The following is a 16,279-nucleotide window of genomic DNA, read 5'->3' on the forward strand; positions in this document are numbered from 1 at the left end:
CCCCACAGGCTGAAGACCTGGTGGGAACCAACCTTCCTAGAGGCTGGCACCTCAGACACACCATGTGTCAAGTGGTCTGTGTGGCTCTCGCTATGGCATGCGACACTATATCCTACTTTTCCATGGAACACTTTCATGCAGGGCTGTGAACCATCCAAGATGTGGGTTGAAAGAACGAGAAGGTTGGGAATAAGCTGAGGGGAGAGTCAGGGAGACGGACAGGAGAACCAGGAGCAGGTTGGGACCACCACAGGTCACTAGCACTGGGAGCCCAGTTCCACATCCTTAACTGGCAGCTTGAGTCCCAGGGAAGAGGTCCCCAAGGGGTCGATCATGTTCTTGTAGCGCTCCCCGCGATGCTGAGCCAAGAACGGGCCCCAGTCGGGCTGTGGCGAGCACACCAACTTCAGCCTCTGCAACAAAGTCAGACCACATGGTTACACGAAATGCCTTCCTCCCCAGAACCTTCCATTCCCCAACGGCTCCCCACTGCTCCAGAGCCCTTACTTGAGCCAAGGGGCTCCCCACAAGAGAGATGGTTAAAATCAGGCAAAGAGCACACTCACTGTGTTCACTTGAAATTATTTACATCACCCCGCAAGCAATATTACAATTGTTCCACATTTGCCTTGTGCAAGATTAATAGCAGATAAAGGACCCAGATTTTAATTATACATTTTCCCTCCACATGAAGAGAGGCCATGAGCGTTTGTTTCTGCTTCCAAACACAGTCAGCAAAAGACGCGTGCTCATTACATTTGCTCTGTGGTCCCCATGGTGACCTGCTATGTCAGAGTAATTGGATTTTGTTTAGTGTATTTCCCAAAAGAATATAAATGATCAAGAATAAAAAGAATCAACCCCAAAGATACCTTGCCAAGAGTGAGCAGAGATTTTAATAATCTGTGGATAAAAGTATACGTTTCCAATTTGGTTCAGTAGTATGAATTCTTGTAAGTGTGCTTAAAAGAACGGGAGTATCTCCAGTCATTCAACTAATGTTCTTAATTTATTTTGTTTACTTATTTGAAAGAGAGAAAGGGAGAGAGAAATAGGCAGGTAGAGAAGGAGAGTGAGAGAGAAAGAGAGAGAGAGGGACAGAGAATGGGTGCTCCAGGGCCTCTAGCCATTGCAAACGAACTCCAGATGCATGTGTCCCCTTGTGCACCTGGCTCACATGGGTCCTGGGAAATCAAACCTGGGTCCTTTGGTTTTGCAAGCAAGCACCTTAATTGCTAAGCCATTTCTCCAGGCCCTCAAATAAAATTTCTATGGGAAACATATTTTGACTGAAACATCTTCTAGAAAAAGAAAACATATTTCCAACTACATAAGATGGGGTAATTATATGTTTATTACCTATTAGAGTGAGGCTCATTCTTATAACTGTTAGTTTAATCTCCCCCTTAATCATCGGCTTGCAATGTCTGTGTCCCAGATCAACCATAACAAATTTTTACAGCCAACTCATCAGTTTAGAGAATTTGAGCCTACCACAACAGCAACCTAGGCTAACCAGGTTCTGTTGGTGGGGGTAGAGATTTCTGGGAGGGAAGGTTGCTCTGGGGCAGGAGTGAGCTGCTCCTGGGGGAGATGGGGCCTGTGTCCATTTTCTACTAGGGAACAATGCACAGAGCATGCAGGATGTAGGAAAGAACACTGCTTTAGAAGGAAGGATCCTGGGCCTCCCCTCACCTGCTGTCTCCATCCATAGGTCACAGAAAACAAAAGCTACCTGCCCCAAGTGGATATCGGGCTTGTGAACGGACTGTGCCCTTCCTTATTCCAACTCTGCTTCTTCCCTCAGAAGCTCCCCACAAGCAAAGCTCTCAGCGTTGTCCTCTGCTTGCTGTGGGCAGGACCTTCACCTAGCTCTCAATGCTGAACATGCATCGGAGCCACCAGGCAGTGAGACTGGCTCAGCGGAGCTGCCAGAACTTGACCATTGAAGCAAATTCCCAGTGGTACCTGGACCCAATGCCAAGTAGAACTGGTGTAGTCCCAGATCATTAGGGTGGAGGGAGAGCTGCTTAATTCCTAGCACACGTGAGCAAGGAATGGCTTGGCTTTTTTTGGTTGGCATGCTGTTTTTGTTTTTGACACAAGGCCTTTGTGCAGCCCAGACCAGTCTCAAACTCACTCTGTAGTGAGTTGAATTCCTGATCCTCCACTTCATAAATGCTGGGACCACAGACACAGCCACCACACCCAGCCCGAGTAAGCTATTTTTCATCTGTAACCTCAGCTGTGTGGTTCTTCAGGTAGCTGCTCCCTTCCCGTACCCTCTGGGTAAAGGTGGGGTACACTTGTATTATAAGGAAAAGGGTCTAGAAAAGGATGGATTGATAAAGAAAGATAAGCATCTCCTTACTCGAGCCCTGTGCTGAAGAGTGCCACCTTCGTGAGTTTGTCCCCTCCGTCAGTCCTGGGTTACCGGGAGGGGGGTGGCTTTATGATTAATCATAATAGATGTTTGTTTGGGGGAGAAAGGAGGCGTGGACAGAGAAGACCACTAGGAAAGGGGGAATGCTACGTGTGAGTAAAAAGCAAACACAGAGATGTGAACAGTGGCTGAGGGAGAGCAGAGGTGTCCTGGGAAAGAAGAGCTGATCTTACCGCTTATCCCCAGAGCTGCCAACAGAGCAGCGTGGGAACAGCCCAGCCGGAGCACAAGCTGGACCCCTCCATTAGAGAAGGCAGGCATACTAAAAAGGGGGCTAATAGAATCGGTAACAACTTCAGTCACTTACTTAATCAGTGAGTCTCCCCATTGAGTAAGTTTATGGAATCGTGTTTCTAATGCACAAAGCTTTTGTGATACCTCTGGGAGCAGTGGGGTAGGAGATGGAAAGAGCAAATAGAATTACCTCGATGAATCTGCCAGGGGCCAGATGCATTTTGATCACAAACATTATCGGGATCCAGATAACGGAGCAGGCGAGCATCAGCCATCCGAGCACCATGGACCAGTTAGGGTAGCGATAGGAGCCATAGGTCATGGGCTCCCACTGGTAAAAGCTAAAGCAAAGGATGAACTGGGGAGGGAGGAGAGAAAGCAGGTGTGTTAGAGGAGATGTGAGTTATTCGATCATTCCACAGGTACCCCTGAATCTCTGCTGGATGAACTGGATGCTTTCATTTCGGCCACCTCATTTTATCCCATGTCCACCTGAAATTGGATTTTCCAAATAAAGAGAGTGAATTTCAAAGAGATGAAGATGATGTGTACACAGCCACCATTTGCCATCCCACAGGCACTGAGACACGTGCTCGGGAGAGAGCGTGCAGCCCAGCTCACCTGAGGATAGGGTGAGAGGGCAGTGAATGCTGGTAGCTCTGAAGAAGTGGTCATCAGAAATGAGCAAGCTTTTGTTATGAGGTTAAATTTGTGCATTTTAATTTTATTTTAAAATTGTAGCCCTTTGGCTTACTCCTTCAACAGGGAATGGTCCATGTCCAGGAGCTGCCTCTAAGCTCTAAAGCTGGCTGTGTGAGACTCAACGCGGTCACCAAGCAGTGACTGAATGGAAGCCTGTGTCCTATAATGAGTGAGCACCCTTGTCACCAGGGTGTGAGCCCAGGGCCTGGGGGCCGCGAGCCTGGCCAGTGGCTAACGACCTGGGGAGCTTCACATCCGGCATCTGTTCTAGAAGACGGATGGACTTCACCCGGTGGATACACAGAGCAGGGATGCTCTGGGAACGAGAGTCCGCTGTTTACCTGAACGCCCCTCGATTTTAAGGAAGGTCACGATGTTTTGTAACTATTACCTGCTATCATCACACATGTGGGCTGACAGCAGCCCCAAGTTCCCTTCCTTTCCCCAGCTCCACTTCTCTCATGCTAGATTGAGCTGTGAAGTAACTTCCCCAAAAGTGACTGGAGTCATTATGTCTGGGAACATAACAGGTCTAGGTGTTCTGGAACTGCAGGAAATACCATACAAACGTGAAGTGTTGGCATGGCTGTAGCGAAGCCCACGTACTGGGACCAAGCACTGGGCAAGGAGTTGTTTACACACAACGAAAATTTGGTATGTCATTTTAAACATCATGAGACAAGGCTTTATGAGAAGAAAGGTCTGCATTCGCCCCCAGAATATAGGCCGTGTGAGCCCGTCCATCCAAAGTATGGCCTGCTGTCCTTGGGGTAAGCTGCTATTCAGTTTTCTGTACAGACAGCAGTGTGTCTGCTTGTGTGGGTGTGTAGCTCAGCTCCGTGACCGGACTACATATACAACAATGCATGAAGACTTCTTATGGCTCTAAAACTCCATGCAGGCACATATAAAAAATGATGAGTTTTCCCCAGCCCTCAGGAGGCAGAGGTAAGAGGATTGCTGTGAGTTTGAGGCCACCCTGAGAGTGCAGATGAATTCCAGGTCAGCATGAGCTAGAGTGAGACCCTACCTCAAAAAACCAAAAATTTTAAAAAAATGATGAGTTTTATTCTGGGGCCCATCAACTTAGCCTACTCCAGAACATCACAAGTAGTCATTTTACAGAAGGGTGAATGCCAAAACATAGCAGGGTTTAATTCTCTGACATGCATTTCCAACTATACAAACATCAACCCAAACTCTTACACAAACTTGTTCTTTACCATGAATTTCCTTCTGCCAAGTTGGCCCTGTTAGAACCCTGTCTTTGGGCGGGCCTGGCCACTGGAGATGGTGACTTACCCCCAAGCCAGGCCCCTGACCATTGATTGGTGGCCACACAGCAGGCCCAGCAGAGAGACCACTGCTGACTGTGAGGATGGAATCGTCCCGAGTGTCCAACCCATGCAGCTGCAGAGCTGGCCCCAACATTCTCCCTGGGCCTCTCCACACTTCTGACATGAGCTTTAGAATAAAATATAAAACAAGCCCCTGGAAATGCTCTTCTCTGCTTTTAAAGACTAGACTAACCCACATGGGTCACTCTCCACTGGGAGAGAACCTGAGCTAGCTTCAGACTGCCTGGGCTCGGGCGTAAGCCTTGGCAGCCCTGGAGTCTGTCTGGGACTCTTTAAGCCTGGTGACCTTGAGCAGCTTTCTTAACCTCGGCACACATAGCTGTGAGGAGAAAACCTCCGCCACACAGCCAGTGTCATGAAGTTCCGAGACGGCACCGAGGAAATGCCTGCCCCCAAGGACCTCTGCACAGTCTGTGCTGGGCCACTGGACTTCTGCAAAATTTGACATTCTCTGGAGCATGGTATCTTCTAGGGCAGGAGGAAATGGAGGGCAGGATCTAGAACAGATGCCCACACTGACTGGGCTGAGAATCAGTGCCAGGAGAAGTGGGGTAAGAGGCAAACCTCAGGTGTGCCAGGGGGTATCACATGCAGCCTGTCCCCCAGGCAGGGTCCTCCCAGTAGGTGAGACCTAGCTCCTCCCACACAGTTCAGCCCTGAACACAAGAAACTGGACGCCTGTCCTAATCCTTCCCAGTTCTCATGGCCCAACTCTGCTGTGACCTTCAGACCAAGTGCAGACTCTAAAATGCGGGCGTGGGCGTGAGTAAACTGTCCAGGTCAGTGGAAGAGAGGTGAGGAATGCAAAGTGGGTTTCCAGTGTAAACCTCTAGCTTTTCAGGTAGAAAGGGAGGCATTTTGATTGATGCATAGTCTGTAGTGGTTTTTTAAAAGGGAAACAAATGAAGGAGATATGCATTTCTTTGCACAGGTGCTTTATCCATCCTGCAGCATGTCTTAAACCAAGCTGGGGTTGGGGAATTTAAAGGAGACTGTTAATCTGGTGTCTACCGCCACCTATTGGACCACTCAAAAATTACAGACAACTTCCTCTGGGCTTGCCAACAGGACACAGGCCAGAAGAGGGAAGGGACAAGGCAGAGGGAAGGAAAGGCAAATTCTCTGTAATTAGCATGGCTGGAAAGCAGAGTGAAATCGGACTGGCAGCTTATGGCATAATAACGAGGGTGACAGGATATGGCTCTAAGCCCCTATGCAGATGACTGGCATGAAAAGCTCTGATCTTTAAAAGAATGAATGTCAGGATGATCCCAAAATGTCATCCTCGCACTAGAGGATGACAAAGTCCTCAAAAAGCAATAAAGCTGGCAATAAAAGTATAACGGATGCTGTGTTGACTGGAGAGCAGATGTCCACATTAGGAACAGGCGCTCTGGGTCCAGACTGACTGGGTTTGAATCCAAGCTGTTACTAATGACTGAGTGTGCAATGCTGGACATTGTCACAAAACCTCTGGGCTTCAGTTTCCTCATCTGCAAGTGAAGGTAACTGTAATTCAACCTCACAGGGCTGCTGAGAGAAAGGAGGCTCACATACAAACACCTAGAACAGAGCCATAAACATGGTTATCACGTGACCGTTACCCACTGTCAGCAGGTAAGACAGCAGGTATAAAGAATACTTCTTCATTCTCTCTCTCCCTCCCTCCTTCTTTCTCTGTCAAATAAATGAATAAATATATTTTTAAAGGGCTGGAAGTATTGCTTAGTGGTTAAGGCATTTGCCTGCAAAGCCAACGGTTTTGATTTGATTCCCCAGGACCCATGTTAGCCAGATGAACAAGGGGGTGCACACGTCTTGAGTTCGTTTGCAGTGGCTGGAGGCCCTGGTGCACCCGTTCATTCGCTCTCGCTCTCTCTCTTTCTCTTTCCCTCTTTCTTTGTCAAGTAAGTAAATAAATAAAAATATTTTTTAAAAAAGAATATGTTCCACTCTGGCGTTTTGAAGACCCATCCTCAGGCCCAGCTCTGTCCCTGAGCAATTAGGATGCAATACACAAGTTATTTCACTCTCTGAACTTCAGCTTCCTCGTCTGAAAGAGGAGCAATGCCCACCTCGCCAGCCCCCAGGTGGTGTGAAAGAGACACACACAGGTACACAGGCAACATAACAAGCATGCCAGGGGCTTTCTGCAAGAAGTATGGGACCCTTACGGTTAAAATGGTGGGGGTGACGAAGGCCCAGCAGACTTTCCAGAAAATGTTGGGCTGGAATCCAATCATCATCTCTATGTCTTCACAGAATCTCTGCAAGCCTGCAGAGACAAGCAGAGAGTGCATCTGAGGTGCGGGGAGGGACACAGGGAGAAACAGGCACTGGAGCCCCTCACACAAGCACCTTTGGTCAGGGTCAGCCCCAGCCTGGTGCCAACGTGACCCTATTATTTAGGGAGACCTCAGACAAGTGGCTCGCCACTGGGAGGATTAGGGCAAACTAGGCAGTTAAATGGATTTTAACTCTGCTCTGCACTGAGGCTCAGTCCCCAGTGTCGGCTCAGCTCTGGGGTCTTGGCACTAGTGTCTTCATGCACACGGCTTTTCTGTGAGGTGGCTTCAGGTGCTGAGTGTCAAGTCTGACATGAGCAATTAAGATTGTGGTTGGGGCTGGAGAGATGGTTTAGTGGTTGAGGGGCTTGCCTGCAAAGCCTAAAGACCCACATTCAACTCTCCAGATCCCAGGTTAGCCATATGCACAAAGGTGAGGCAAGTGCAAGGTCACACATGCCCACTAGGTGGTGCAAGCATCTACAGTTTAATTGCAGTGGCTGAGGCCCTGGTGCGCCCATTCTCTGTCTCTCCCTCTGTCTTTCTGTCTCTCTTGCTCTCACTGTCTCTAAAATAAAATAATAAATTAAATTTGAAAATATTGGGGTCCATAAAGAAGTATATCATGAAGGCTTAAGGGGTTTTGAGAGTGAGTTTTACCCACACTTCCAAAAGCACTCTTGCAGTGAGCCCATATATCTCTGCTCTGGGTAAGATGTTATGCCAGGCCAAAACCACTGTAACTTCCCAGGGGTCGTCGCCCACTTTGTTGGAACAGAAAGACTGCTGTCCCCTTGGTCACTCAGCGATGTCACTAAGGTAAAATGTAGAGAAGTACCGCTTCTTTTTCTCTTTTTTTCTAAATGTGGCTTCTAACTGGCCAGCCAAGGATGACCTTGAAGTCCTGACTCTCCTGATTCTACCTCTTAAGGATTGGGATTGTGGGCATGGACCACAACACCCAGCTAGAGTTCCACTCTTTAACGGGGGGAACCCCAACCTGGAGATGAGCCTTTGAGGCAGAGCTCCAGCTACTTCACAGAAAAGACCCCAAAACTCCCATAAGCACGTGTTTGAAGGGCTTCCTCGACCCACGTCGGTCCAGCCAGACTTCATGCCCACGGGCACCCGCACTGACTCAGGACCGGTTGTAGGAAGAAAGAATGTGCTGCTCTTGGGGATGCAGTTTGCCTCACTATACTTGCTCTTGTTTTCCTCTCTAACAGTTAATATTAACTTATCTTGGTTATTTCTCCCTGGAAATTCTCTTTTAATTTTGTTTTTAGCTAGCTTACATGGTTTTCATGATACATTTTCACACACGTATCACTGTATTTGCTTATATTCATCCCTGTTGCCTTCTCTGCCTCCCTCCATGGTCAAACTTAGTGTCCCCTTTGTTTTCATGTCACATATATAGCATGACGTGTGTGTGCGCGTGCTTAGAGAGAGAAAGCAATAGAGAGAGATTGGTTGACTGATTTTTTGTTTTTCTTAAAACCTCATCAGATGCAAATCTAGCCTAAGCTCATCACAATCAGCCTGATTCTGGAATATGGTCCAGTACCTTGGGGACCAGATGATTTCCTGTCGCCATAAATAATAGCATAGACCAGCCAGTCATGATGGCCCACACCTTTAATCCCAGCACAGAGGTAGGAGGATCATGTGAGTTTGAGGCCACCCTGAGACTACTTAGTGAATTCCAGGCCAGCCTGAGCTAGAGGGAGGCCCTACTTTGAAAGACCAAAAAAAGAAAGAAAGAGGCCGGGCGTGGTGGCGCACGCCTTTAATCCCAGCACTCGGGAGGCAGAGGTAGGAGGATCGCCAAGAGTTCGAGGCCACCCTGAGACTACAGAGTTAATTCCAGGTCAACCTGGACCAGAGTGAGACCCTACCTCGAAAAACCAAAAAAAAAAAAAAAAAAGAAAGAAAGAAAGAAAGAAAATAGCCTAGGGCTGGAGAGATGGCTTAGCAGTTATGTCTTGCCTACGAAGCCTAAGGACCGTGGTTAGAGGCTCAATTCTCCAGGACCCACATAAGCCAGATGCACAAGGTGGCACATGTATCTAGAGTTTGTTTGCAGTGGCTAGAGGCCCTGGTACTTGCTCGCTCGCTTGCTCGCTCACTCGCTCTCCCTCCCTCTTTCTCTCTCTGTCTGCCTGTGGCTCTTAAATAAATAAATAAATAAATAAATAAATAAATAAAGGAAAATAGCCTAGCCCAAAGACTGGAGCATTTGGGATTTATTTATTCCTTCACAACCAAGGGATCGGATCTAGATGGAAGCAGTTTAACTTCTAAAAGCAGAACTGTTAACGGGCTTCTGTCTAAATGGTACCTCTAAACCCGGCTGAACTGGAAAGCACTTTGCAAATGAGCCTTTACCAGCATCCAGCAGACAACTGGGAACAGGTAAAGGGGAGAACTCTACACATGAAGGACCTTCCTGGCTTTCCCAAGAGACCATCTGGTGATCACAGCTAACATGTGACCTTGCAGGGGAGGGTAGGGAGACCAAAAGGCCTCTTCTTCCCCTGCTAAGTGAAGGTCTTGGTCTTTGGCACCTGGGAAGAAGGGTATCCTCACTGCTACGGCCCACAGTCATGCCCTGCTGAGGTGGAGAACGCTCCGACACAGCCGGCCCCTGGCATCCAGTCTTCAATCAGGCATCACTTCCGAGCCTGGTCTGTCTGATCGGCCAGGAGTACAGGCAGGCTGGTGTCAGGACTCATCCGGACAGCATGTTTACCCACTGGTCTTGCCAGAAACTACACCCTCCCTGTGTTTAGGGTGGAAAAACTCTTCAACCCATGCCTGAGGCTGACTGTGGGCCATTCCTGCTTCTTCCACATTGTGCATGAAGACTTCTGTTTTATAATCTGATTCCTGCCCAGCCTTGTCCATTCTAAAGAGTTCTCCAAGAAGCAAGAGGTCCTTGGGCATGTCCAGGCTTGTAGTTACATGAAAACCAAGGTGCTGGTACCATGTACCTTTTCCAGACCTCAGCTCAGAGCTCAGACACCAGTCTGAACCCTCTTTCCTTGGGCTCCCGGTGGCACATCTGAGGACACCTGTGCCTCACATTCCACACAGAATCCATTTTCTCACATTACCGTCTCTTTGGGGAATTCAAATACAATTAAACAATGTGAACCGGAAAGTGTTACTTCCCATGTATTTGCTCTAGAGGCCGTTTCTGTACCAAGGAGGCAGTTCTAAGAAGACAGCCAGGCACAGAGGAATCTGTAGGGACTAGAATAAAACTGTGCTTCTTGTGGGCACTGGCAATGCACAGAGGAGCCAGAAGGTGACCTGTTGAAGGCTCAAGGATACACGTCTTTGTACAATGGGCAAAGATGGCATCTGATGGCTCACCATTCCTGCTGCTCTTGGTAATAACTCCTCTGAGGAGGGGAAGGTGTTGCTATGGTGACAGTAAAAAGAGTAAACTGTCAGGGAACTGAGTTTACTCCTGAAAAATCTTGAGAGTGTAATATTGGATCACAAGTTCCCCTGGTGCTAACCAAGTCTCTGAATGGTCTGACATCATGGTTTCTGTTCTCACCAGTGTCCAGTAACCTTCTACCATGATGCAGTGGTCATGTCTCTCACTGTTCTCACCAGTGTCCAGGAACCTTCTGCTGTGACACACTGGTCATGTCTCTATTTGTTCTCACCATAGTGTTCAGGGACCTTCTGCTGTGATGCAATGATCACGTCTCTATTCTCACCACAGTGTGCAGGGACCTTCTGCTGTGATGTAGTTAGTGGTCATGTCTCTTTTTATTCTAACTGTACTGTCCAAAGAACTTCTGCTGTGATGCAGCGGTAATGTCTGTGTCTGTTCTCACCAGTGTGCAGACGCCTTCTACCATGATGCAGTGGTCATGTCTCTATCTGTTCTCACTAGTGTCCAGGGACCTTCTGCTGTGATGCAGTGGTCATGTCTCTGTCTGTTCTCACAGTGTCCAGGGACCTTCTGCTGTGACATAGTGGTCATGTCTCTGTCTATTCTCACAAGCGTCCAGGGACCTTCTGCTGTGACTTAGTGGTCATGTCTCTGTCTGTTCTCACAGTGTCCAGGGACCTTCTGCTGTGACATAGTGGTCATGTCTCTGTTTGTTCTCACTGTAGTGTCCAAAGAACTTCTGCTGTGATGCAGTGGTCATGTCTCTGTCTGTTCTCACCAGTGTGCAGAGGCCTTCTACCATGATGCAGTGGTCATGTCTCTGTCTGTTCTCACCAGTGTGCAGAGGCCTTCTACCATGATGCAGTGGTCATGTCTCTGTCTTTTCTCACCAGTGACCAAGGATCTTCTGCTGTGATGCAGTGTTCATGTCTCTGTCTGTTCTCACTAGTGTCCAGAGATCTTCTGCTGTGACACAGTGTGCATGTCTCTGTTTGTTCTCACCAGTGTGCATGGACCCTCTGCAAAGCCACCCTCACCTCCACTTCAGAGGTGTGGACACTGCCAAGACCTTGACGTAACTTCCCACCAGCCTTCCTGTCCTAGCTGGCCACTGTCCTCAGTAACAACTGCTCATGCCAGACCCTCCCGTCCTCCCCAAAGTCCTGCATGTTTCTGACACTGAATCAGCTGAGTTGCTCCTAGTGATCCTGAGACAAGCTCAGAAATGAAGGCAATCCGATCTTGAAGTGTGCAATCTTCCCTGGCCAGGGGTCCCTCCCATGAGCTCAGCTTCTCCGCAGCAGCAGGGGCTCTTACCGTACACGTAGGAGATCCCGACGAGCTCAAATATGGCGATGATGACGAGTGCGTAGGAGGCAGCATAGGTGTCCACCAGCTGAAACATGTAAATCCCACCCTAGCAGGAGAGAGAAGCCACCAGAATCAAGCGAGCCTAGAGATGCGCTCTGTCTCCCACCAATTGCCAATCCTGTCTCCTGAGGAGCAGCAAGCAGGTGCAGACGAGAGTCAAAGGGCCTCCCGTCCCTGCCACAGCGGGAACTCACACCTGCTCAGAAGTGTAAACTGGAGATATGGCCAGGTCAGCAGAGTCATCCCTTGACAGACAGACTCTGAGTGAGTTAATCAATAAAGCTAGCACAGAAAAAAAAGTGATTTGACAACTTACTTTGTAGAGACAAAGGTCAACATGTAACGATGTGGCTGTGTGAGAGCAGTGGAGGGGCGGGACAGGCTTGCTGGAAACGATCCATGATCGCTTCCACTCGTGTGTCTGCCTGAACTGACCTTCATGTGACCGTTAGCTATCTCCCAGCATTCCTTATACATCCTCCTGAATGTCTGCCTTACTCTTTAAGTCTCCCTGTGACAGAAGAGCCTCAGAGACCACTCATTCCAGTCCATCATTGTGCGGATAAGAAACTAAAACCAGGAGCACTGACTTACTCAAGGTCACAGAGACAGAGAGAGGAACACGTATACTAAGTGAGCTAACATGCAATTTACCAAGTCATTCATTCAGGTCTACAAGAAATCTAATAGACCACAGACTTTTGTATGTACTAAGTGACATCTTGGACATTTATCCAGTTGATAAATTTGGATTTTATGCTTCCCATCTTCCCTAAGTAGGACACAGCTGCCTTGTTGGCTCGAGGAGGCTACATCTCAATTACAAAGATGCTCCAGGCTTCCCTAGCAAGATGACATATTTCCCTTTGTGGCCAGAATCACTACAGAACGTGCCACCAGCAGAGACAGCAATGACTTGGCTATGGCAATGCGGACCAAGGACAGAGGGTGGAGGCGGGGCGGCCCTCCATCCCCGCCCTGCCGCATGCCAGCCCAACCCGGCTCTCACCTGAGTGATCATCGGAAAGCCCATGATGAAGAAGCAGATGCAGCAGCCCAGGGTGAACACGGGCTTGTGTGTGCGCAGGTACCTGGGGAACTCGTCGGAGATGGAGGTCACTATAGTCTCGATGGTGGCAAACTGGAACGTCCAGGACACAAGCATCTGAGTCCAACTGGCCCCCAAAGATCCCCCAGAGCCCTTCACATGTGTCTCCAAGTGTCCCCCATAAACTTAGGTGTGCTGAGTGCTAGGTTCCCAGCTGATGGAGATTTGGGAATTAATGCCTCCTGGAGGCAGTGTATTGTTGGGGGAGGGCTTATGGGTATTGTAGCCAGTTTCCCCTTGCCAGTGTTTGGCACTTTCTCCTGTTCCTGCTGTCTACCTGATGTTGGCCAGGAGGTGATGTCCACCCTCTGCTCATGCCATCATTTTCCCCTGCCATCATGGAGCTTCCCCTTGAGTCTGTAAGCCAAAATAAACCTTTTTTTCCCCCAAGTTACTCTTGGTCAGGTGATTTCTGCCAGCAATGTGAATGTGACTGCAACAGTAATGTTGGAACCAAGGAGTGGTGTCATTTGCTGCTAGACACCTGACTGTGTGGCTTTGGCCTTTTGGAGCTGAATTTCAATAGGAATGTGGAAGGATTTGAAACCTTGGCCTAAGAGATGCCTTGCAGTGCTGTAAGTACAGCTTGATGGACTATTCTGGTCAGAGTTCAAAGACCTGAATGTGGTAAGAACTATGGACTGTGAGGTGTGGCTTGTGAGGGTGAGAAAGCAAAAGGGACTGGGCTAGAAGAAGTTTATGTGAGAGGCTTGCTGTTATGGCCATGTCCTGAGAACTTGTGCAAGATTGCTTTGTGTAAAAATGGACTGGTGGCAGAGGGATATGGCACAGAAATGAAATCTTGGGCTGAAACTTCTGCCTATTCAGCTGCAATTATATGAGAGATAACAACCTTTGAGATTGTGCCAGCTCAAGGAGTGTCCTGTTCTTCAAAGTCTGCTTTATTTCCCCATGGATTAACAAATATGCCTCATACCTGGTATTGTGGAGGATAAGAAATGCAGGAAAGAGAGGGTCATTGAATTTACAACATGGTCTTGTGATTTGGAAATGGCCATGGGGAAGTGTGAAGTGGTTTGCTGGATGCCTGCATGGAGACCTGATGGAGCTGTGAGGATGAACTGTGGGTTGCAGTGGGGACCCAGTGGAGATGCCAGGACCACAAGATGGCTGCTAAGAAGAGCTGCCACTCTGAACAAAGTTTTCCAGGACTGTGAGTAGCCTAGCTGGAAGGGTAGAATTATTATTGGTTAGAATTATTGGACTTGAAGATTTGTAACTAAGTAGAGTTGTTGGACTTGGAACTACAAAGTTTGATGTTTTGCTGCTCCAAATGCCATCTTTTGCAGTGTGGGTGTGTATTCTGTGCCATTATGGGTTTTGGGGAAAATTTTTGGTATTATGGCTCAGTTAAAGGACCTTGGATTATGGGGATGCTTGAACATCATTAGGATTGATTAAAAATATGGGAACTTGCGCTGGAGGAATGGCTTAACGGTTAAGGTGCTTACCTGCAAAGCCAAAGGACCCAGGTTCAATTCTCCAGGAACCATGTTAGCCAGATGCACAAGGGGTGCACATGTCTGGAGTTCATTTGCAGTGGCTATAGGCCCTGACATGCCCATTCTCTCTCTCTCTCAAATAAGTAAATAAATAATTTTTAATATGGGGACATTTTTATAATTATGAATTTTATTTATTATGCCATCATTTTCAGGGAGAAGATTTTACATCTGGTTTCATAATTCATTTTACAGGCAAATTCTAAATATGGGGACTTTTAAAGTTTGACTGAATGTATTGCATTTTACATCACAAATGGTTATCAGTTTATGGGGCCAGGGTCAGAATGTGGTGGTTTTGGTTCAGGCATCCCTCATAAACTTATGTATTTTGAATGTTAGGTTCCCAGCTGATGGAGATTTGGGAACTAACACCTCCTGTAGAAAGTGTATTGTTGGGGGTGGGTTTATGGGTGTTATAGCCAGTTTCTCCTTGCCAGTGTTTGGCACACTCGGCTGTTCCTGCTGTCCATCTGATGTTGGCCAGGAGGTGATGTCCACCCTCTGCTCATGCCATCATTTCCCCCTGCCATTATGGAGCTTCCCCTTGAGTCTATAAGACAAAATAAATCCTTTTTTCCCACAAGTTGTTCTTGGTTGGATGATTTCTGCCAGCAATGTGAACCTGACTGCTACACCAGGAAAGCTGTGTTTGGACTAGGCCTGGGTTTTAGCATGGCATCCTTTGGATGACACCTTATGGGGCTCCAAGCCACAGAGCCAGCCAGGAGAAGAGAAGCCTCCTATGAGCAATCCAGCGGATATACTCATATTTGTCCATCAGGGAATTTTCAGCCTGATTCTGCATTCATGAGATGTAAATTCCTCTCCTCCAGTTACCTTGCATTTGATCTTCTAGTTGAGGGGGAAAAACCCCTCTTTGCACCCAACAACGAAACTCTGAGCACCTATCAGCATGATTTGCAGCAGGCTCAACCCCACAGCACTTTCCTGAAAATTGACTTCATATTATTATCCCTTATCCAGCCTACAGAATTGACTTTGGCAAAATGATGCCAGAGAAGGAAATATACAGGCTAAAACTCTGTACAGAGAACAAAGAGAGGGGAAGCAGGAGAGTGCACGGCTCCTTCACCACTGCACAGCACCCAAGCACGTCAGTGTGACCTGGGAGTGGCAGAGCTCACCTGTGATTCCAGGCTCAGGAGACTGAGGCGGGAGGATCACGGGCGCAAGGCCAGCTTGGGCTCTGTAACAAGACTTCATCTTAAACAGATGAAACAAGTCTATGGTGAGCCCTAGACAGGTACTTCACCATTCCCATACTGCTCAGGAGAAACACGTATACAAACAGTCAGCCTCCTTTGCTGCAGGCTGAAACAGGGACTCAGGAAAGAGGTCCTCAGAAGGAGTATAGGACAGGAAAGGGACTCAGGAAAGAGGTCCTCAGGTATGGGGCAGGGAAGGGGCTCAGGAAAGAGGGTCCTCAGAAGGAATATGAGGCAGGGTAAGGGACTCACCATAGTGTCAAGTCCAAGGGTTAGAAGCATCAGAAAAAAGATGATGGCCCAGAACGGAGAGAGAGGCAGCCTGGTCAAGGCTTCTGGGTAAACCACAAATGCGATGCCAGGCCCTAGAAGGAACAAGACAGATGGTGGCAGGCGGGCCCAGCTCAAAGCCTTCTCTCCAGATCCCACAGAGCCATCTCTTCCCTGAGAGCCTGAATTGTTACATGCTATATGCTGGCCCCACAGTCTGTTACATTTTTCTGTCACCTCTGCCCATTTCCCCAACTAGACCAGGCTACCTCCCATTCAGATGACATGGGAGACTCTCTCCTTCTGTTGGCTGAGCTGGATACCAGTACAATAATTAGCTCTGG

At 48.1% G+C, this 16,279-nt stretch overlaps 1 protein-coding gene across 1 annotated transcript in view; it reads right to left on the reverse strand.

Annotated features, from left to right (window-relative positions):
* Positions 1–257: 257 nt before the first annotated feature.
* Slc6a5 (solute carrier family 6 member 5) overlaps positions 258–16,279 on the reverse strand; it is a 54,076-nt gene continuing 38,054 nt past the window's right edge. Inside the window, exons 10-15 of the mRNA XM_004650816.2 lie at positions 15,918–16,030; positions 12,815–12,946; positions 11,752–11,851; positions 6,912–7,012; positions 2,868–3,035; positions 258–413 (exon numbers count right to left, since the gene is read on the reverse strand). Coding sequence (XP_004650873.2) covers positions 258–413; positions 2,868–3,035; positions 6,912–7,012; positions 11,752–11,851; positions 12,815–12,946; positions 15,918–16,030 — 770 coding nt within the window. The remainder of the gene's footprint in view (positions 414–2,867; positions 3,036–6,911; positions 7,013–11,751; positions 11,852–12,814; positions 12,947–15,917; positions 16,031–16,279) is intronic.

Source organism: Jaculus jaculus, chromosome 3 (genome assembly GCF_020740685.1).
Source record: "Jaculus jaculus isolate mJacJac1 chromosome 3, mJacJac1.mat.Y.cur, whole genome shotgun sequence".
NCBI classification, from domain to species: domain Eukaryota; kingdom Metazoa; phylum Chordata; class Mammalia; order Rodentia; family Dipodidae; genus Jaculus; species Jaculus jaculus.